The 23369-nt window shown below is 42.4% G+C and overlaps 1 protein-coding gene across 2 annotated transcripts; it reads right to left on the minus strand.

Moving 5' to 3' along the window:
- Positions 1–593: 593 nt before the first annotated feature.
- On the minus strand, positions 594–19033 carry CBX1 (chromobox 1). Of its 2 annotated transcripts, none has more exons than XM_026513047.4 (5): positions 18808–19033; positions 5665–5841; positions 4997–5174; positions 4321–4415; positions 594–2070 (listed from the first exon to the last, which is right to left on the minus strand). In XM_026513047.4, the coding sequence occupies exons 2-5, from the start codon at positions 5802–5804 to the stop codon at positions 1926–1928; spliced, it is 558 nt and encodes a 185-aa protein (XP_026368832.1). In that variant the 5' UTR covers positions 5805–5841; positions 18808–19033; the 3' UTR covers positions 594–1925. The 2 variants fall into 2 exon arrangements, with proteins under 2 accessions (XP_026368832.1, XP_044245218.1); XM_044389283.3 differs by lacking the exon at positions 18808–19033 and adding an exon at positions 17934–18107.
- Positions 19034–23369: the final 4336 nt, after the last annotated feature.

The raw sequence follows: 23369 nt of genomic DNA on the forward strand, positions 1-23369 counted from the left end.
ATCAGTTTATTTTGGAACAAATGCTTCGTACTAGTGAGTAGAGCTGATTTGATCTCAGTGGAAATCCCGTTTTCCCTTTTAATAAATAACAAGAGACTAGTTCCATTCTGGCTCTAGAATTATAGGCAGAAAATGCCATTAAGAAAGTGGATGACATTTTAATTCAGTGATCAAACACGAGGCCAATTCCTGAAAATTTTAGAGTTGACTATTTAGCTAAGGTGACATAAGTCTACAAAATACATGAGTCAAGAACTAAACCTACCTCAAAAACCCATGTTTCCAAACATACCATGGTCTGGAAGTGCAAGCAGGTCAGAGTGCTAATCAACGAACTTGGGGCAATATGAAGACAGCATGACGTGACAAGCTTTACAATCTCTGGAGTAATCATAAATGTTCAACAAATATTTACTAAGTAAATAATGATGAGACTACTCAAAGATTCAGGCCAGGCATTAGATTTTCAAGCCTACAGCGTTAAAGAAATTAAGCCATCCAACTGTGGGAGTTGTTTCCTTATAGGCTGAGCCTGTAAGGTAATGACACGCAGGGAGGGTTTTGGTAACACTAATCAAGACAGAAATCAAAGATTATAAATCTATAGTTTTATTAAGACAAAAACTGACAATGTGGTATGAAGTTTACATTTAAACAAAGTTTCCACAGAAACCTAACACATGCCTAAAAAGATTTTACAATGAAGTTCTAGAATGCAGGTCTAGACGATGTCAAGAACTGATGGATCTCATGATTCAAGACAGCATTTTGGGTATTAATTCATTCTTAGGATTAAAAAAATTTTTTGTTTTGTGTTTTAAAGTGAACCACTGCCCCAGTATGAAAGTTTAATCTTCTCCTGAGACCAGAGCTTTTGAAAGCATTCCACTCTCGAAGTGATTCAATGAACTTGTGCTGTCAGTGACTGAACCCTGCCACCAATGATTTCAGAGTTCAAAGTTCAAATAACAAGCTCCAAGAGTTTTCCACCCTAAGAGCAGGGGCCCTTGTCTTTCTCTACTCTCCCACTTTCTATACTACCCTCTTCCCCTCCCCAAATACCTCAGCCAGTGGCGTGGATGGACAAGCTGATGTTTAAAACTTCATAACTGGAAAAGAAAGGGTCTTCTTATCAATTTCAAGAATTAGCACCTCTAAGACAGAACAATCCGCCTGTGTATACCATCCCCAAAATGGCAGCTTTGGTAATTTATTAACTAGCTTAGTCCTTTCTTGGGAACAGCATTAAGCTCAGGCAGGGAACACCTTGGCTTTTACGTTTCAGGCATTCACAGCTTTTAAACAGTCTCTCACAGTCCTCATTTAGGTTGCCAATGACATTTTTTTTGAAAAGGTAAAATATCCTGGACATAGAACCGAATCACCACAAGTTTGTTCTTTCCATTGTTTTACCATTTCCCCAATCAGGCCCCAAATTTTAACAAAAATGATCCTACTCATCTCCTTTCCTTCCCACCCCCAACCCTCCCACCCCCAAATGATACACCAGTAATAGCCAAAAACTACACACATGCTACGCTGTAAAAATGCAGAGTTAACACTATTGGGAAGAAGGCTGTGGGTTGTGGAGATGCGCTTTGAAGATCTACAGTACCTTTTGCTCTCCCACACACCCATTCTGCAAGTTCTGTCCTTCATGGAAGGCCCTTTGCCTTTCTCAGCAAAGTACAGAATGGGCTGCCTTGCAACACTTCTCTTCCTTCCCCTCCACTGGGATGGGTGTGCAAACTACACAGCATGGAAAGGCTTTAAAGCACTTGGGCTGCTGTAGGGCACAGAAACGATACTTGCTCTTCAAAGGACATCTTCTCAAGCCACCTCTATGGTGTCAAGACAAGTAGAACTCCTTCCCTCCCCACTTGAAACCCACAGTCAGATGTGACAGGGGCAGGTACTCAGGAGACTTAATTCTTGTCATCTTTTTTGTCATCATCCTCCGAGGGGTAAGAATGCCACGTCAGCCTTTCCTCATAGAAGGATATGACCACCTGTGGGCACTTGACATTGGCTTCCTTGGCAGGGACTAGGTCAGCCTCATCAGAGTTTTTCCTGCAGAACAAAGCAGAGACACCTTGAGACCAGGTGCTGGTGGTCTCCTAACTTGGATGACAAAAGGGATAGGGCTTTAAAAGTATTAATTCCAGAAGAGTAGCCTAGGGAAGGGTGATAACATGGCCCAAGCAGCATTTAGTCAAGTGACATCCTCAGAGATCTTCTGTTGAAAATCCTCTCTGGGTATTTTTGTTAAAACCTAAGTCACTTAACTCAGTCCATCACATCTGAACCTCTGGGCAAGGCCAGAAAAAAAAAAAAAAAAAGAACATGACTCTCAGATTCCTGGAGGGCAGAAGAGAAGCTTCCACACTCTTCGAAAAGCCATTACCCCAGCTGCCAAGAGCCCATGGAGAGATCTCGGCTTTGTAGTAGAATTTAATACCAGATTGGATAGTAAGATTTAATACCAATAGTAAGATTTAATACCACTGACTCTAGCCAATGCAGGTGGACACGTTCTCATTGACTCATAATTACACTGTTTAACATTACCAAATGCCATGCTCACACAGACATTCCACAACTCCCAGGTGCTTTGAAATGGTGCTTCAACACTGGGAAGTAGAAAATAAGGGACTGTTACATAATTCTTTGTATTTTTCTGGATTTTAAAATGGTCTCAAAATTTGAAAATCACATACAAGAGACTTAGAAGTAAGGCCACTGGGAATCTCCCAAATGGGAGCAGTAGCGTTAGGGCAGGTGGCAGTTGTATGATGGGGTCTCTGATGAGGCACCACCCAAAACTTCCAGAACTCAGCAACAGATAAACCAAAGCCAGAGAGCCCGGGAACCAGGGTTGACTAAGCGGGTAAGGTATGTTTTTGAACAGTGCACTGAAGAGAACGGGAGGGAACAGTAGTATACTGGTATGGGAGCCTGAAGCAGACAATAAAAACAACACCCTCTGAGGGAAGGTCAGTCAGTTCACAGCGAAGAAGTATTTGCTATTTTGGAAATGGACAAGTATCTCAACTTTCCAGGAAAATCACCTTAAAATGAACTTGGTTTTATCGTCAATATCCAATCTTTTTATCTTAACCTGTAGAGTTACATTCAGGTATAATCTTTACAAACAGCAGTAATTCAACCAAAGGAGTGTAATCTTAAACAATACGGAAACAGTACTGTAACTCAGACTGGTCACATGCACACAGAGAAAATATACTGCAGTTGCACTATAACTCCTGGTATCAATCTTTTCCCCCCAGATGCACACCTTAAAAATGAACTTTTCTCCTATAGGCTAGCGATAAATCAGCTAAAAGGTCAGATTCAGCGAACATCTAGGGAACGCAAAATACAAAAACAGAGTTTCACCTAACTGTGACATAGGCTTTCAGTAGTGTCGAAGTTAGGCCTCTCTGGCCACCTTCTAAACCAGAGGAATTAGTATAGATAGGAGTTTCAGAGAAGGTTCTAGACTGACAAAAGGACAAAACCCTTAGAATACTGCCTTAATTGGCAAAAGTTTACAATCACTCACTCCTAATTTATATTTTAAGGACAATGATTGAGACCCACTTGGGAGGGAAAAAAAGCACAAGTATTTTTCAACAAGCAAGAAAAAGAAAGAAAGCCTTCCTTTTGGACAGAGAATAGGGATATTTTACAGAATTTGGGGTTAATTACAGTTCTTGTAATTCTCAGGACAACTGTTTTCATTAGTCTGTTTCCTGGAGTATTACTACCATTGGTATAACGTCTAATGAAAAAAGATAGCCTTGCTCTCTGCTCAGTTATAGTAAAAGGGACTTGCTGACCCCTACTGGCTGATCCTGGAATTACAGAATCTGCACAAAGTGGAAAGGCTCTAACGCTCAAGGACAAAGGGAAGAGCTACAGAAATTCTTAACTAACCCTGAGAAGTTAACAGAACTACTGATCCTGGGGCCAGCCCGATCTTAGGAGGCAGTACAAGGGGAGGGTGGGTCATCACATTTCATTTTTTCCCTCTTCATTTACATAAGTGAAATGTGACCCTTCCCCATACCTTCTCCATTCTGGATTTTCTCCCACCTCCTAAAAAACCGGGCAAAGATCGGAGAATCCTAAGGGCCCCTACCTGTAACTCATGAGTCCGGGCTGGCAGTCAGGCCGAGGGTCACTATCGAAGGACTATGCCATCTTTAAAGATTTCACACTTGGGCGACTGGAATTTCGAAGGTCCAGCTCTTTTCCTCTGGCATGGAACAGATGGGAAGAAGAAAAAAAACCACCACACAGAGCCACTGGCAGACTCACCATTTCATCAGGAACATGAGTTCTCCACTGGAGTCTGTAGCTCCAATAATCCGCTCTGGCTCCAAACCCCGGGCAAAGCCTCGTGGCTTTTCTGACTGTAAAAACCAGATGGATGGAACAACTTTAATTGTATGGGACTGTTACCCACACTGCAGCCAGTCCTGCTTCTCCGATTAATATGATCACACTCTTGTCAGTAGTTCACCAATACCTTGGCTCCAAGTCACAGGCCTTTTTGCATCCTTCTGAGTGATTCTTCCATCAAGGTCTTGAGGTTCCCCATATGTAAAAAGGGACATACATCTCAAGCAAAATAAATTTCCACAACTGTTTCTTCACCCTCAGAAGATAACTTAAGGTATTGAATAGATGAACGCAGCTATCTCACACCTATCATGATTACAACACTGAAAACCATCCATCTACAAGCAAGAATTTACTTGTACTTATTATTCTTGCACCTCAGATAAAATAAGCATAGATTATGTGGCTTTACCAGAGTTAACCCCCAAATGCTCTGTAAGCATTAGCCTAAGATTCCAGAAGGAATGAGAGATGGCTGCTGAGGTCCCAGAAGCAGCTAAATAAAAGTGCTTAAATTTAAAAATTAAAAGGGCTTTCAGCTTCTTTGACAGCAGTAGGAATTCTGGGCTAGTAAAAATTCTTCTCCCCTTACCTCTTCTTTCTTCTTCTTTGGTTTGCTTTCTTCTCCCTTATCTTCAGAATCAGAGTCAGCTTTGCGTTTGCCTCCCTCTGATTTATCTGTCTCATGTGCTGTTTTCTGTGACTGTAGAAACTCGGCAATGAGATCAGGGCAATCCAGGTTCTCTTCTGGCTCCCACGTGTTATCCTCACTGAAACCAGAGGGCACAGTGAGTCACACTTTCCACTCAAAGTTAGCACACTCATACTAAGGAGACGCACAGGATGACGAGAGCTGGTGTCCTTGGAAAAGAGGAGTTAACGATAATGAGTAACCAGATTTTGTCCAAGACCAAGAACTTGGTAACGCTGAAATTTCTTGGCGGGACGGGGGTGGTGGTGGTGGAATGGGGGACTTTTTAATACAAATTGAAAGCTTAGAAACTTGCCTTCTTCAAAGGAAAATTACTCTTTGCATACTTGAATCAGTCTAAAGCTGCACATACAACTGCTTCTCAGCAATCAGTGTCTTGCATTATAGCACTTTGTACATGTAGGTATTTTTCCTAATTAGACTATCAGCCATGAAGGCCAGGCCTGGGTCACACTACCCATCGAGCACCCTAGGCCTTGCACGTTACTGGACTCCTGAGAAACAGTCAGTGACTGAATGAATGGGTTCCCCAGGTTAATGACACTTACTCTGAGAACCCCTTCCACTTTAGGAGGTACTCCACTTTGCCCTTTACCACTCGACGGTCAAGAACTTTTTCCACCACGTACTCCTCTTCCTCCTCTTCTAGCACCTCTTCCACTTTCTTCTTGTTTTGTTTCTTCCCCATAGTGCCCGCCAGCTTTCTGGTCTAAAGGGTGACGCTGCTAAAGTGATAAAATAAAAAGGGCGTTAGGGCATACTTTTCTTGGTAGGTGAATATTTGGATGGTTAGAAATCCAGGGACATCACTAACTTTAATAGCATATGCTGCTTATATTAAGTGTTCTGACTATTCGGCTTCAGTATAAAATAAAGTTTTCTGATATATTCAGCTAGAAAGTTAGTGCATAAACAGCCCCAACCAATCTCATAGCAAAACTCTCTTCTTGCATATCCACTTAAAACTTTTATACCTAAGTTTTTTTTTTTTTTAATTTCATTTATTTGCGAGAGAAAGAACAAGCAGGGGGAGCGGCAGGCAGAGGGAGAAGCAGGCTTCCCACTGAGCAAGGAGCCTGATGTGGGACTTGATCCCAAGACCCTGGGATTATGACCTGAGCTGAAGGCAGACACTTAACCAACCAGATGCTTAACCACCCAGGCGTCCCTATTCTTTCTAAGTTAAAAAAAGTTCCCAATATCCCTTTTACCACAGAGCATGGTATCTAAAATATTAATTAAATTGGGGGCTCCTGGGTGGCTCAGTTGGTTAAGCGTCCAACTCTTGTTTTCAGCTGTCATCATCTCGGGGTTGTGACACTGAGCCCTGTGTCTGTCGGATTCTCCACTCAGCGGGGCATCTCCTTCTCTCACACACTGCCTCTGCCCTTCTGCCCTGCTCGTTCTCTCTCTAAAATAAATCTTTTAAAAAATAAAGTATTAATTGAAAGCAAGGCTTCTAAAAATAATGTACACACACCAGACTTATATACGTATAACCCTCTGATCCATACTTCCGTATCACTGGACTTCAATTTTTACAGTGTGAAGTAGCTTGTCCTATTTACCAAACATCTGGCTTAATTTTTCCCCATTTCTTTGCATCGTTAAAACACCTCTCCTGAGTCTCCAAAGGTTCTTTAAGCAGTCTTTTCTGAACGCCACCAATGATTTACAATTTGAAAGTTTGTTAGTTTCTTATTCTACTTAGTTTATTTCTGAGGGGGAGAAAGGCTCATAAAAATGCCAGAATGACCACAAAATCCTCTAGACTGGAACACTGCAATAATCTGAAAAATGATAGGAAAAAAAGAGACAGTTATCACAGATAATAGAACCTAAGTTTATTCTTTTGTAAAATACATCTTCAGGCTGGGTGACTTCTAGTGCTTCAATTTTAGTCCTCTATAAATCTATTTTTAGTCCTTCAAATACCACAACCCTTGACTGCTGGTAGGCTTAAAGCCATTTGTTTACCAATTTGTGTCAGTAGGTGGCGCCATAAGATATCAATACAACAAAAGTGAGCTACAAAACTGGCCAAAACCTACAAATTGATAAATCACAGTTGCCCACAATGAGATACAAAGAATCAAGAGTATGGAAGATAATCCAAGCCAAGACAGTAGTTATTACCATGTCTGAAATTCAAGGCAACGCTGATTTGGGGTTAAACGGGTTGTTATTAGCATCCTTAAGAAAGGAAGTCTTACTTAACCTAAGTAGAAATTCTTCTAAATATACTTTAAAACTGGCATGTACAGATTTTTTTTTTAAAAGTCCATCTACAGATCATATGAAATATAACAATTTTTCATCAAAGTCAGGATCATCATATGAATCCGTTCATTATCCACAGAAGCTTTGGTTTATACCCGGAGATATTCCCATGTCCGCATATATGAGCAATGCTTACTTCTGAAACATTTAACTATACTAGAAAATCCAGACACTGCTGGATACTGGATATTCAAGACAGCAAGACATGGTTCCTGCTTTTCTGATGCTTAATGTCTGAAAAGAAAAAAGCAAACACCACTTCCCTTTAAAGTTATTCTGACCTTTTTTTTTTTAAGATTTTATTTATTTATTTGAGAGAGGGAGAGCACAAGCAGGGGGAGTGGCAAGCAGAGGGAGAGGGAGAAGCAGGCTTCCCAGTGACCAAAGAGCCCAATGTGGGGCTAATTCCAGGATTATAACCCGAGCGGAGGGCAGACGCTTAACTGACTGAGCCACCCAGGCACTCCAGGTATTCTGAACTTTTGGAGAGTGGCACAAAACAATGTTTTCTGAAGTGCTTTTAGTGTGGTCTAAGGCAAAACCCAAGGCCCCTGTCCACAGAGGGATTCAGAACAGTTCTCAGGCGAGAGGCATCTTTTCAACACTCTTCCTCTCCACTTACATACTGAAGAATCTCCTTTGCTTTTCCTTCCCTCCCCAACCTCTCTTATCTTTTAGAGAAAATGCCACACAAAGCTTCCCTTCCTTCTTTTACTGGTCAGACTAACCAGTAGAGTGAATGTAATCTGGCTAATTCTTGGCCAGCTTCATTGTGGCTCTGATTCAGAGGCTGTGTGCGCTTCCTTCTGGAGGGAGATGCTTTCAGGTTTTCAGAATTCTGACTGCCATATGACAAGTGTTATTTTATGAGGAAAGAAAAATTTAGTTTTCCTTTTGGACAAATGCAGTTGTGTTTCCTCCCAAGAACAAGTGCTATTCCTTGCTTCCTTCCGCTATGAGTAGAAGGAGTAAGCAAGATTCATCCTCAGTCTTTGGTTAACGTGTGGAGAAAAAGAAATTGACAATCACCTTTAGATAACAAAGGGTACCACAACTCTCTACATTAATTTGGACTTGGAAATTGGAAGATATCCCTTTCTCAATAGTTGGAAGGAAAACAATGGGTTACAGACAATCCAAAAACAGTAACTGTCCCCTAATAATCCCTCTACCAAGTAATTAAGAAAGTAAAGGAAAGGCATTCTATCATCATGACTTCAAAATTCAGAGCTATTCAAGGCCCTGTGTTAGCTACATTAATAGCTGTATTTGTCTTACACCCAAAAAGCAGCAGCACTGCATACTGCCCACCGATGCTGCCGCTATGAACCAAGAGGACCAGGGCAGCTTCTGGCTTGCCTCTAGCTACTGCAGGCTTCCTCTCCCTGTAACATTAGCCTGGTCCCAAGGAGGAAGAGTCAAGGAACAAAGAAAATATCCTTTAGGGTAAGTAAAGAAAACCCCCCAAATGGGGAAATCTAAAGTGAGACCTCCTGATTTTCTTTACTCAACTCACTGTCTTAAGAGCAACTCAAAAAAGTGAAGAATGTAGAAAACAGACTCCTGCCTCTCTCTGAGCTTTCTTACCTGGCTCATCCCAGCATCCACCTCAGGTACCAGATTCTTTATATTGGAGATTCTCAGCCCGGCTTTCCAACTTGAGTTTTCCCCTTATTTATACGTAGCTCTCTAGGGTCTTGAATAAGCTGTTTGTCAAAATCAGTGAAGTAGATTAAAAATGCAACCCACTCTTTCTATAGAATCTAGCACTGTCAGAAGAGCCAAGAGCCCCCTTAAATATTAAAATGTGCCAATTCTCAGTTTCCAAATGGATTATGTTTTAAGATTTTATTTATTTATTTATTTATTTAATTTATTTGTAAGATTTTGTTTGTTTATTTGACAGAGAGACAGCCAGCGAGAGAGGGAACACAAGCAGGGGGAGTGGGAGAGGAAGAAGCAGGCTCCCAGCGGAGCAGGGAGCCCAATGTGGGGCTCGATCCCAGGACCCCGGGATCACGCCCTGAGTTGAAGGCAGACGCTTAACGACTGAGCCACCCAGGCGCCCCCCAAATGGATTATTTCAAGAGAAACCTCCTTTCCCTGAATATGGCAGCCTCCAAACACTAGCAGGGACATCCAGAAGGAGGACTCTCAATTGGAATTGGTTGGCAATGAAAGCCTGGCAAGGAAATCTCAAAGTAACTCAAATCAATGTAGCAGCACAATGGAAAAATGCCTTTCATCAACACAATTTGCCACTCCCCCCAAGCATCCTGGCAGCCAAATTATGGCATCAAAAGTGCCATAATCATTGAACAAAGGGTCAAAATTTATGACAGAACATCACAAGAGGTGTACGCAAGGGCGAACTGTTCTGGATTAACTCAGAAATCTTAGTCCTTGGACAAATCTCCTTAAGGCTTATCCCGATGTTGTAGACAAAAAAACCTAGAGTTAACGTAAGCCACTATAACTTTTATCTAAATATTTACTGAGGGGGGCACCTGGCTGGCTCAGTCGGTAGAGCGTGTGACTCTTGATCTTGGGATTGTGAGTTTGAGCCCCACTTTGGGTGTAGAGAGGACTTAAACAAACAAACAAACAAATTTACTGGGTCAGCTGCATTTTAAGCTGCCTAGAAAAATACACTTACATTGAAATTTAGTTTACAAAGTGCTACCTCATTTGATCCTATGAAACAAGCCATTCAGATGTTATCGACACCTCATAGATAACACAACATTTACACACAATAAATCACCTAAAGTCACACAGTAAACAAAGAGCATAGCACCTGAGGAAGGACATCTAGCAAGGCTGAGCTAAATAGCCCTGCTGCACACACAGAGCTGGGAGCTAGCCACACACTTGCAGGGAGACTTCCCTTCAGCCTCCACAAGGACAGGACAGAGATTTCTTTAAATGTACCCTCCCTACACTTTGTCATTAGTAAATAAGGAAGTGACTGATAATGATTTTCTTTCAGAAAAGACCTTGTAAGGCATGGCATTAAAAAACCAATGATTCTTAATTGGTTACGGGAATACAAAGGTATTCAGTTAATTAAATCGGCAGGCAGTAACAGAGCCTTGGTCGGTAGTGCCCCAGCAAGTCTTTGGAGTCTTAAATTGACACATGCTAGACGGTGCAGAAATTCTGAGGTTAAATACCTACACCAAGTAGGCTAGAGAACTAAGAAAATGCCAATTTTAAGAACCAAAATTCATCTAGAGCGTCCCGATGAATACAGGGATGGTGTAAATCTGAAACAAGAGTCATGAACTCATAGCTCTTTCAAGAGGAAAAAAAAAAAAAAAAAAAAAAAGCACTGTCCCTTCTCCCTACACCCCCTCCGCCAGGAGGTTAGAAGCTAGAAAATAGAGAGGTACGATGCTACCTGAAAGCAGAAGGTGGTACAGTATCAGATGCAAGAGAAGGTATTTTGTTTTTGAGGAGCTGGTACTGATTTCTTGCCAGCTTGAAAGATCAAATTCCAGATGTCAGGACAGGTAACAATCACAGACCTCTGAAACCAAAGCACCAGGGCTTTGAGCTAAATGCTAAGCTACATTCAGAATGTTGGTCTGGTGAGGTGACCATCTTTACTAAGAAAGAATTCACAGGAAAGCAGACCTTGAGTAGAGAGCTTTCACCCATAGAAGAATCAGAATCACCCACGGAGTTCACAGACACCCAGATTCAATGACACAGAAAGTAGGGTGTGCATTATTTTTAAGAAATACTGTTTTTCTGTTATATAATACATGTGTTCATATTCAATTACAAAAATATTTAATGTATCAAAAGTTCCTTGGCCCAAAACCTATTAAAGTCTGTTCTCATTCTTCTATACATAAATACAGATATACACTAAGTGAAAAGAGATTATTACAGTTCTACAATTTGCCTTCTTATAGAACGTAGTATATCTCTGACACTGCTCCATATAGATCTCCATTCATAACAAGCTGCATAGTATTCCACATTGTAAGCACACATCATACTCTAACCATCACCTAGTGATGAAAATTTGGGTTGTTTCCAATTTTCTATTATTACAAACAATATTGCATTGACCATGGCATCTGCATCCTCAAAAGCTCCTTAGGTGATCTGTGTGACTCTTGATATCAGGGTCATGAGTTTAAGCCCCACGCCGGGCATACAGTTTACTTAAAAATAAATAAATAAATAATAATATAAAATTAAAAGCTCCTTAGGTGATTTGATGCATATCCCTGGATAAAAGCCATTTGCTATAAGAGGACTGGCAGAAACTACATTCCTCAGGTGAAATGACACACATTATTACAGACATAAATCAATTCTTAGAGTCAGCTAAAAGGCAGGCGAACATTTTACTTTCTTCACAGAATTAAGAATAAGATTGGAGCAATAAACTGATGCTCTTGCAAACAAGACCTCCTCTGTATCACATTCAGCATTATTCAATCTGGACCTTTTCCGCACTAGCAGTGCAATCAGAAGAGTACTGCCTGAAAGATCCTCACAGTTCCTTTCACCAGAAGAAAGCTAGTAGGAGGACAAAATGGTATCTTTCCTGTCCCTACCGCTCAAAACTACTTTATGCCTATAGGAAGTTTTATATTTACTAAATAATTTCCTAATAAGTAAAAAAAAAAAAATAGGCATAACAACCCTCATGGGATTCCTGAGGTGAGCTTTTATAACCTTCTGGTATTATCTGTCTATATATTTCCAAATATGTCCTATTTCATTAGATTATTTACTGCTTTAAGCTTAAAGATAGCTTTCTGAAACCCAATGCATTAGAACTCAATAACAAAACAGCACTTCCATCCTGTGAGTATGGCTGAAATTCATGGCTACGTTTTTAAAACTGGAGAGCAGCTCCAGAACACACTCAAGAAGAACCCAGATCTGGCTGTTACAAAGGAACCAATAATTACGAAACAGAGAAACTAAGATCTCATTTCTAGACGACCAAGACAGAAGAGCTGCCAGAAACTGAAAAATCACACTTCGTATACCTGAAGTGTATGAATTTCTTGTGCTCTTCCTTTTATCTGGCCCGCACAGGAAAATAAAGTTAACAACGCCCCTGTAGTAACTGGCAAAAGGAATATATCTTCCTATCAAGAAAGATAAGATAGGTGAGAAAGGAAATAAATTCTGAATACAATGGAAAACTTCAACAAACGGTTTATTTGTGAAAAGAACTTTAAGATTTCTGAAAATCAGTATAAACACCAAAAATCAGTTTTGATAATCCAAACAGTAAAGCTCTGTACCAAACTTCAGAAATTGTGATTTCAGGCTCAACTTTTACATATTAACTTTTTAAAAAAGCCAATTAAATGAACAATGGTCTAAGAATTCATAGTGCGTTTACTGAGCTCAGGACAAAGTGACAACCATCCTTGACTTCTCTCCACTCATCCTCCACATCTAGCCTCTTACTAAATCCTATTGAGTTTGTATCTTATATTTTTCTTTCTTTCTTTCTTTCTTTCTTTCTTTCTTTCTTTCTTTCTTTCTTTCTTTCTTTCTTTCTTTCTCTTTCTTTCTCCCTTCTCCTTTCCTTTCTCTTTCTCCCTCCCTCCCTTTTTCTTTTCCTTCCTTCCTTCCTTCCTTCCTTCCTTCCTTCCTTCCGTAAATATCTTTCAATTCATACATTTTTCTAGGCCTACTACTTCCATCCTATTGCAAGCTAACATCATCTCTTGCCTGGGTAACTCCCAACCTGATGCTGTCTCAATACTAGCCACTCATTTAAAATGCAGATCTCTTGGGGTGCCTGGGTGGCTCAGTCGTTAAGCGTCTGCCTTTGGCTCAGGGCGTGATCCTGGGATCCTGGGATCGAGCCCCCATCGGGCTCCTCTGCTGGGAGCCTGCTTCTCCCTCTCCCACTCCCCCTGCTTGTGTTCCCTCTCTTGCTGGCTGTCTTTCTCTCTGTCAAATAAATAAATAAAATCTTTAAAAAAATGCAGATCTCTTTATATCATCATCTGTGAGCATCTGAGCTGAAGACCACTACACCTAACCCATCAATCACAATTACCTTGCCCTTTGACCCATTCTTTCACTTGACTGCTTCCCTTACCTAAAATGTCTCGATCAGGAGCTTCCGTGAGGCCCAGACTAGGTTTAGGTTATTAATTCTTCCTAGGAACACCCTCCTACAGTATTCATCATTTAACAATTATCTATTGGATACCTACTATGTGTAAGGTGCTAGACAAAGGGGGTGAACAGGAGAGACAAAAATCCCTTTTCTCTTAGAATTTATATTCTACTGTGGACGAGCTGAGCATGAGTGGGAGTATGTGCACGCATACATGTGCAGGCAGAGCAGGACACAGATAATACGCAAGAAGGTATTAGTGATAAACGCTATAGAGGAAGTACCTTTAGACTAATTAACATTTAAACAGAACCCCAATGACAAGGAGACAACTTCGCAAAAACCAGAAAAACACACCAAATTAAGGGAATAGTTGGTTCAAAGTCCTAAAGTGAGAAGAGCTTGCTTTATCTGAGGAACAGAAATGTGACCAGGTAGAAGTAGCGAGACTAAAGGAGTGGCCAGTAAGGACCAGATGATAATTATTGTGCGTATCACTCCCCACATCACTACTCCTTTTACCTAGCTCCTTTTTCTATTCCTTTTTTCCTTCTGCCTCTTTTGCCTCTAGCTTAGGTTTAAGACCTTGGCCTTAATGACCATAAAAGTTTATAACTACAGCTCCTCCAGCATTTAATACTATCTATTTAAAACCAAATAAAATCAATAAGCATTTACTAAAAGGCTGGGTGGAATATAGGGCGACCAACTCACTCTGGCAAAAGCACTGAGAGTTCCGCGTTGAAGGGACCCTCTCACACCCAGACGAATGAAGATGTTTGTTCAGGCCAGCAGGATACACAGCCACGCAGGCAGCACAGGATTTTGAGAATCCCTTAATGGTAAGTCATAACAACATAATAATAACTAAAATTTACGGAATACTCAAAACTTAATGATATAAAGGCATTCAGTCCTCAGGGGAACTCTATTAGACCCATTTCACAAATGAGAAAACTAAGGCTTATGAATTTCCAAAGCCTCCAGAGCCAGGCCTGAAAGATAAAAACATACAATGCAAGTTGAACTTTATTTCAATAAGAGAAATGTTAAGAGTATATAATAATTAGCAAAAGAAACATAAGCAAGAATAAGTAGCCACAAAAGCACTACAGGAGCTTGGAAGAATAAATGGCTAGGGTGATTAGGAAAGGTTTTGAAAAGTTGGGATTGAAGCCAGGCTCCAACAGCATATGAAAAGGTGGATTGAAGAGGGCAATTTGGCCCAAGGAACAGTTGTGAACAAAAGCAGTGAGGCACGTCTGAGGTAGACGGTGTGTAAACCAGTTTGGGTGGAGTAGACTGAATAGGAAAGTGGTGGGTAACTGCTAAATAATTTTCTACAAGGTCCCTCCTCCTTAAAACAAAAACCAATTCCTCAGTGCATCATCTAACACCCTTTCGTTCCAACCATTTCCTACTTCTACTCCCTCACAAAACCTACACTCCTGTCAAAACTATAACCTGAACACATCCTGCACATTTCTTCCATGCAAGGCTTTGCTCATTATTAAGAAGTTAAGTGTTCCTGTCCAACACCAACAGTCAAAATCCTAGCCATCCTTCAAGACCGACCTTAAATGCTACTTCTTCCATGAAGCTTCTCCAACCTAGTCAAATATTATTTCTTTTCCTTGTGGTTCCTTAACCATTTTGTTTCTATTTTTACTCAGACACTCAATTAAAGGCAGGTCGGAGCCCTGTGTAATGTGTTGAACCTTCCTTGTATGGACAGTAACGATAGATGTCTCAGACTCCAAAAATCAGGGAACAGAAGTCCAAAGCTGTTAGCGTTTTAGAAAATGATCAGCAAGAGGAATTCCATCTGCAAGCCCAAAATGGCAAACAAGAAAGCAGCACTCCCTTCCTGAGCATTAGCAACTACATACCAGTAATCAAAAGGCAGGTGAAGGCATGTGTGGTATATACTTCATTTGTAGTCCTCTTGACTCATGTTTCTAAACTGCTGTTAGTCTGTTAGCTAGGGCTGTTGGGGAGGCAAATGCTTTCCAGATGGAAAACTTTACTGAGTAGAAAACAAGAATTCGTGCCACATACCCAGTAAGCAGGAGTTTCATTTTTAAAGGAATACCTGCCCCTGAATTCCAGGACCAGGACTAGAATACTGGTGTGTTAATAAAATTAGAATTTTATCTGAGATGTGTCCAGAAACTTGGCTAACCCCTTTCAGTATGCTGATGTGGATGAACTGAGACACACAGCTTTGGGTTGGGGGGCCACAAGGATGTACAAACATTAGTAGAACACAGTAATAAATCTGAAGCAAGTCTTTTAGTTTAAGAGGAAATAAAAATGATTAGAGAGCTAGACCAGAACTGGAATTAAAAGCAGAGACCAAAGCATTCACAGATAACAAAAACAAAACCAGAGTATTGACACTAACCTCTCAAATACCACAGTTTGGTTAGGCCCTCAATGTGTTAGCTATTATTAAAGAGAAAGGCACAGTTTCACTGACAAATTAGGTAGCTCCTTCTTGGTCAGCAAATCATGAAAGCTAAAGGCAATAAAGATTTAATACAAGTTATTCAATTCAAATACTGACATGATCTGAATTTTGTCCATATTTGAATAACTTCTGCAATTAACCTTGGAAAGGCTATTCAGTTTTTCAGTAGACATCACTACCTGGAAACACTATTTATTTAACTTAATGCAAAGAACCCAAAAGATTTTTCAAGATACTTTCAAACAAAATATTCGAACTACAGCTTGCTGTTGAAACCCAGGACGCGGGGCTTCTCCCAGACCTTGCCTAGGTATTTAAAATTGTCACTTGCACAATCTACATATCAAGGTGAGTGTATTAAAAACAGAGGCTACGGGGCGCCTGGGTGGCTCAGTCGTTAAGCGTCTGCCTTTGGCTCAGGTCATGATCCCAGGGTCCTGGGATGCAGCCCTGCATTGGGCTCCCTGCTCCGCTGGGAGCCTGCTTCTTCCTCTCCCACTCCCCCTGCTTTTGTTCCCTCTCTCGCTGGCTGTCTCTCTGTCAAATAAATAAATAAAATCTTAAAAAAAACAAAAACAAAAAACATAGGCTACAACAAGCATGCCAAAGGCAACAGGTATGGTCTGCCCAATGTCACTGATCAAAGACAGGAAAGCTAATTATTTAAGCGCACATTAATTCATTCTGCTAGTACACGGAATTCTAATAAAGGACCTCAAAGCTATATCCATTCATTCAACAATCGGAACGACCTATGTGCCAGACATTTAGAGTAACAAGAGGCAGAGCCCCATCTTATGTGAGCTCATATACTTGCCATTAGTGTTTTGTTCCAAAAACTCTTCAGAGAAATAACCTATAAAATGAAAATCTATCAAGTCTAATGCACGATCTGTTATACCACCAGAGGTAGTATATAAAAAAGGTGAGATTCTGATGGAGAAACTACTAGAAAAACGACAAAAATGCATCAATTCTTTTTAAATTTAAGGTATGTACTCAAAAAGAAACATTTTCCTAGTCTCTAAAATGGGCACAAGATATGATGGTTGCTTTTTATTTTTTTAAGTTTATTTATTTGTAAGTAATCTTGTAGGGCTTGAGCTCAGGACCCAGAGATCAAGAATCACATGCTCTTCTGACTGAGCCAGCCAGGAGCCCCTATTGAATGGCTGCTTCTTTTCAGATGTTTGGTTAGAAAATTATCAGTATCCTGCAGTTAAAAAAGTGGAAGGCTAGGGTATCCTTACTTGGTCCCTTTCAACCAAGAAGCTAGAAGCACCAGGCTACACACTATTTACATCTTTAATGAAAAAACAATTTAGGCTACAACAGCCAATGAAGAAAAATGTCACCAAAGGGAAAATTGGAAATGAACGAGGATCCTGAACCTTTCCCTAAAGCTTTATTAAGGTGTTTCCCAACAAGTTTCCCACTCAATCATACTACTTACAATATAAATGTCTGCACGCACCTAGGGAGGAACACAGGCACTAATTGCCCCATTGTATTCATGCTTCCATTCCAAAACCTTGGACTTTTTCAGAGCTATTCCAAACTGCTGACAGGATTCTTAATACAACTGAGGAGGGTATCTTACTTACCCCTGGCCTGAGTTTCCCCTGTAACTGATCTTTTTGTAAACTCCGCCTCAATCGAGTTAAACCAATACAAGTCTGCATATAAGGCCATCCATGAAAAACCATCATCTGAAGCTTGGAGGAAGTATTGCTCATTTTGTATTCAGATTTTCCAACAACAAAGAAAGGCTGGCTAAAAAAATCACAAGGGCCTAAGAAAGAAATCTCACGAACTCACATTTCCTCTTTGTCTCCCCATTTCCCACATCATCTCACAATCTCGCTCACTAACTTAATTCCTTAAGTATGAACTCATCTACACGCTTCTACCATTTCACTGTCCTTTGTGACCAGTGACGATCCCAGATAAAAACTTACGGAACTGAATCAAAGCGAGCGCGGCACTTGGACTTTTCAACTCCGAGAAGGAATCAAAGAGTGAAGGCAGTAGAAAATCCGGGAGAGGGAAGAAATCTTGTTTTTGTCCTTTCTTCACACGTTTTTCTTACAGCCTCCCCACCGTGAGGACCCATCAGGAAGCAAAGACGGCCAGTTTTCCCCTTTCACTCCTTACAGAAACACTCTCGGCGCCTCCGCCCTACTTACCCTAACAGCTCCTCCCCCTCGAGAGCAAGCTTGGCACAGAACCGCCCCTCCCTCTCCTAGCCCCCTCTCCAGTTTAACCAACAGGTCTCCTTTCCGAGTCGCACACCTTGGGATGCCCAGCCCCCTCGACAATTTCCTCGAAGTAACTTCTCCTTAGCTCCGCGAGCGAAATCCCGCCCGCAGCCCCGGCCGGACCAACATTCTCAGGCTGCGTTCGAAACCGAGGGTCTCGCAGCCGTCAGCCCTCCCCACGCATGTCCAAGCATCAGGACTGCCCGGCCTGTCCCCCTTCCCCATTTACTCAAGTGTTTCCTCCCCAGCCCAATCCGGCAGCCGCCCACCCAACCCACGTAGCATTGTCTTGTCTACCCAGGCCCCGAGGAGCGACCCGCCAGTGCTCGGCCCACCCCGAATCGCCTCTGTCTTGCGCTCAGAGTACGCCGCCCGCCCCGCCCTCTCCATCCTTCTCGCGCCCGGCGCCCGACCCCCTGCACCCGGCGGAGAGCTCCGCGCGGGAAAGGCGCGGAACCGGGGGCATTCCCCGCTCCCCAGCCTCCGCCGCAAGCGCGCGCGGCCCCTCACCCAGGGCTCCCGCCGCCGCCGCGCGCCTCCCCCCCTACTTCCCCGCCTCTAGCGGGCTCTTCACCTCAGAGCAGCGCCCAAGAGCCCAAGAGGAATCGGTGCCGCACTAATGGCGCGTCGCGTCTGGCCGGCCGGGGGAGTGGCGCCCAGAAAAGCAACAAGCCGGTGGCCGCTGTCGACCCCCTCACTGAAGCGGCGTACCGCAGGCCCCGGCCAACGGCCCTCCCCTCAGCCGAACAAAAGAGCCTCGCACTCGGCGCTGCCCGCCGCCCGCACCGCGCAGGCGCGACGACCCTCCGCACAGCAGTATGGGACTCGGAGTCCGTCCCAGACTACAAGACCCGAAGTGCCGCGCGCGTCCTACGTCGCCACGCGGAGTTTGCGAGGGTTTCGGGGAGTTTTAGTTTTTTATACAAGCGCCGGAGCGAGTTTTAGTTTAGAACGTTGCCGCCTAGAGAATTAGAACCTGTGCTTTTACAAGCGAGCCCCATAATGCTTGGTCCGAAAAATCAACCAGTTCTGGACATTCACATCCTCGAAATTTTTTAATCTAAATAGGTTTCTCAACAGAGCTTTATCGAATCTCCAATAATCTCCATAATCTTCAATTTTTGCCTCAAATTTCTGTAAAAATCCTACTTCCCCTTCGAGACTTGCCTGACGCTTTAGACTAGATTAGGTCCCCCTTGGTAGTTGTCATCATGGCATCCCGAACTTCCCTTTTCACTGGCTGTGCCAAGGGAGAACTCTAGCGCAGAACCCCCTTATCTCATGAGCACTCCTCACCCAGCCACCTCTCAAAACTTAGAAATAGGTAAAAACCACGCTTGTTATTCTTTGAGACAAACGGTTTAGTTCTCCTGCTTTCAACTATATCGCTGTCCCCAAATCTGTTCATATTGGAAATTCAGTCTCTCATGTCATTCACCCCATTTTATTGTCATTAGTTAATATCTACCTGCTGTTGGGGCGCCTGGGTGGCTCAGTTTAGTTAAGCGTCTGCCTTCGGCTCAGGTCATGATCCCAGCGTCCTGGGATCGAGCCCCACATCGGGCTCCCTGCTCATCAGAGAATCTGCTTCTCCCTCTCCTTCTGTGAGCTCTCTCTCTCAAATAAATAAATAAATCAAAAAAGTTTTAAAAAAAATCTATTTGCTGTTCTCGAAACTCCCGTAAGGGCAGAAATTTCGCCTTGTGTTGTTCACCACTCTATACCTGGTGTCCAGTACAGTCCCTGGCATGCAGTTGTCAAGCAATATTGGTTGAATAAATGATTAAGTGAACTAATGAAATGTTCTTCTCCTACCTGATGGAAAGTGGAGGTGATTAATCTTTCCTTCATCTCTTTTCTTCACATCAGATTTATGGGTAGTTTCCTCCCCCCCCCCTTTATTCATTTTCTATCTAATCAGGAACTAAATAGAGGCGCCTGGGTGGCTCAGTCGTTAAGCGTCTGCCTTCGGCTCAGGGCGTGATCCCAGCGTTCTGGGATCGAGCCCCACATCAGGCTCCTCTGCTGGGAGCCTGCCTCTTCCTCTCACACTCCCCCTGACTGTGTTCCCTCTCTCGCTGGCTGTCTCTCCCTCCATCAAATAAATAACTAAAATCTTTAAAAATAATAATAATAATCAGGAACTAAATGGAACTACCAGGGATGCCTGGGTGTCTCAGTCGATTAAGCGTCTGCCTTCAGATCTGGGCATGATCTCAGGGTCCTGGGATGGTGCCACCCTTCCAGCTCTTTGCTCAGCGAAAGCCTGCTTCTCCCTATCCCTCCACCTGCCGTTCCTCCTGCTTGTGCTCTCTCTCCCTCTGTGTGTCAAATAAATAAATAAAATCTTAAAAATTAAATAGAACTACCAGAATATGACTTTTTTTCTTCCTTATTTTGAATATTCAAATATTCGCCTGATCAGAGGTAAAGAAGAAAGGCAACCAGTCTACCTTACTCCACCTCAGAGTGCAGGAACCTGTATTTACATAACAGTTTTGCTGAGCCAGGCACTGTGCAGGGCTCTGGAGAATTGCCATGTAAGAAATGCAGCCCAACAATATCGTAATACTTTTGCTAAAAGAGCCATGAGAGCACAGAGAAGAGGGCAATTCTTCCTGAGACATTTGGGTTGGGTGTCCAGGAAGAGGCACAAATCCCTCTACTCACTCTCTCCTAAAGTGTCTTATTTTGTTTTTAATAATTGTAATGATGATAAAATTAGTTCTAATAATATTAGCTACTATGATTGCTACTCACCCCAGCACTAGGAATTCTGTTAAGGCCTTGATTAATGTTATTTAATCCTAAACAATACTGAGAAGTGGGGATTACTATTTCCATACTACGGTAAAGACTCAGAGGTTGTATAATCTGACCAGGGGCATTCAGCAAGAAGGGGGTAGAATTGAAGTTTGATGTTACATAAAACCTCCAAACTGTAATTCTGCTCACGTGAAGTGCTGTCATCCCTAATTCCTCATACTGAGCTGCGTTCTGCTTCCCCATGTAAATACCACCAATTCCTCCTAATTCTGGGTGTGTGGTTGCGCACAGTCGTGTTCTGTAAACCTAATTCCTCTTTCATAGGATCCTTCTAGTATTGAAATTCAGCCTTTATGTTCCCCACGGTCTTACTTCGCTAGGCTAAACGTCACCGTTTTCTTAAACCTACGTCATAGGAAAACAGTTTCAGGTCTAACATATACAGTTTGTTAGTAAATTCTGGCTCTTTATATGGGTATTTCATTTTTTTTTTAAAGATTTTATTTATTTATGTGACAGAGATAGAGACAGCCAGCGAGAGAGGGAACACAAGCAGGGGGAGTAGGAGAGGAAGAAGCAGGCTCATAGCGGAGGAGCCTGATGTGGGGCTCAAACCCATAACGCTGGGATCACACCCTGAGCCGAAGGCAGACGCTTAACCGCTGTGCCACCCAGGCGCCCCTATATGGGTATTTCAAAGTACAGGGAATCATCACTGCCCAGACGCTCTACACCGTTCTTGAATTAAGGGAGTCAAAGTTCACCTTTTCTTCTCGGGTAGCAGAGCGCCACTGGTTTACGCTAATCTGTAATCAACCCAGAGCTGTCTTGCTCATAATCTAGTCTGGAATTCTGCCAGGGATGAACGTCAAACTCTCAAGCCTAAAGTTTCTGCATAACAATATCTTTTTAAAAAAATCTTTTAGGATCAAATAGGTTTAGTTCTTTTCTCTTCCCATAAGAATGGTGGCATTTTAAGTTATTCAGACCCTCAGAGTTTCTTTCCCTTCTAAGGGTAATGGCAACTCAGTCATAATCTTGCTCAAGACAACGTTTGAAGTCACAATGCTGATGCCCACAGGAAGTCTCTCACATGAAGTTCCTAAAATCACCAAGAACGTGGGGAAGAGAGGAAGTTGGATGCTGCCAAAAGGAACGAAGACTTGGAATCAGGCTGAACTGGATTCAATTCTGTCTCTACTTTTTGTCTGCTGTGTAACTTCGAACAAGCTCCTTAACCTCTCTGTGCCTTTGGCCAACACAAAAATCTGAAACATGAAAACATTACTTAAGACCTAACTTGCAGCATATCTGTGGGATGGACCGTAATGTATGAGGGCAATGCCAGATACCGGCACTTATAAACAGTAGCTGTCTTAGGCACAGCCGATAGCTGCTTCTCATGTGATTTAAGGAGTGGGGGAAAGTTCAGCACTTTTGAAATATTTTCTTCCCTCCTGTCTGAAATTCTGTTTCATTTTTTCCCCCAATTTTTAAAATGATGGTAAAATATGCATAACATAAAATTTACCATCTGAACCATTTTATTGTATTTATTATTATTTTTTTAAGATTTATTTATTGATTGGAGAGAGTGAGATATCGAGCAGGGGGAGGGGCAGAGGGAGAGGGAGAAGCAGGCTCCACACTGATCAGGGAGCCCGACGTGGGGCTCCATCCCAGGACCCTGAGATCATGGCCGGAGCCAAAGGCAGACCCTTAATCAACTGAGCCACCCAGGCGCCCCAATCCGAACTATTTTAAGTATACAATTCAGTGGTATTAAATGCACTCCAATGGGGGCGCCCGGGTGGCACAGCGGTTAGGCGTCTGCCTTCGGCTCAGGGCGTGATCCCAGCGTTATGGGATCGAGCCCCACATCAGGCTCCTCCGCTATGAGCCTGCTTCTTCCTCTCCCACTCCCCCTGCTTGTGTTCCCTCTCTCACTGGCTGTCTCTATCTCTGTCGAATAAATAACATCTTTAAAAAAAAACAACAAAAAAAATGCACTCCAATGTTGTGCAACCATCACAATCATCCATCTCCAGAACTCTTTTCAACTTGTAGAACTGAAACTCCATACCCATTAAATGAAAATTCCCCATTCCTCCTTCCCCTAGCCTCTGGCAGCTATCATTGTACTTTCTAAGATTTGGACTACACGAAGAATCTCATATAAGTGGGATCACACAGTATTTGCCCTTTTGTGACCAGCTTTACATGTAGTATACTGTTCTCAAGGCTCATGCATTGCAGCCTGTGTCAGAATCCCCCCCCCTTTTTTTGAGACTGAAGAATATCCCATTGCATGTATACATCACATTTTGCTTATCCATGCATCCACTGTCGGACCGTCGTTTGCTTCCACAT

Source organism: Ursus arctos, unplaced genomic scaffold, assembly GCF_023065955.2.
Source record: "Ursus arctos isolate Adak ecotype North America unplaced genomic scaffold, UrsArc2.0 scaffold_24, whole genome shotgun sequence".
NCBI classification, from domain to species: domain Eukaryota; kingdom Metazoa; phylum Chordata; class Mammalia; order Carnivora; family Ursidae; genus Ursus; species Ursus arctos.

Coding starts and splice junctions, on each gene's coding strand:
- CBX1 (XM_026513047.4), bottom strand. CDS start 5,804: ATGGGGAAGAAACAAAACAAGAAGAAAGTGGAAGAGGTGCTAGAAGAG. Junction 5,175..5,664: donor AAGTGGAAGGGGTTCTCAGA/GTAAGTGTCATT, acceptor CTCTGGTTTCAG/TGAGGATAACACGTGGGAGC. Junction 2,071..4,320: donor CTCATGTTCCTGATGAAATG/GTGAGTCTGCCA, acceptor TTTGTTCTGCAG/GAAAAACTCTGATGAGGCTG.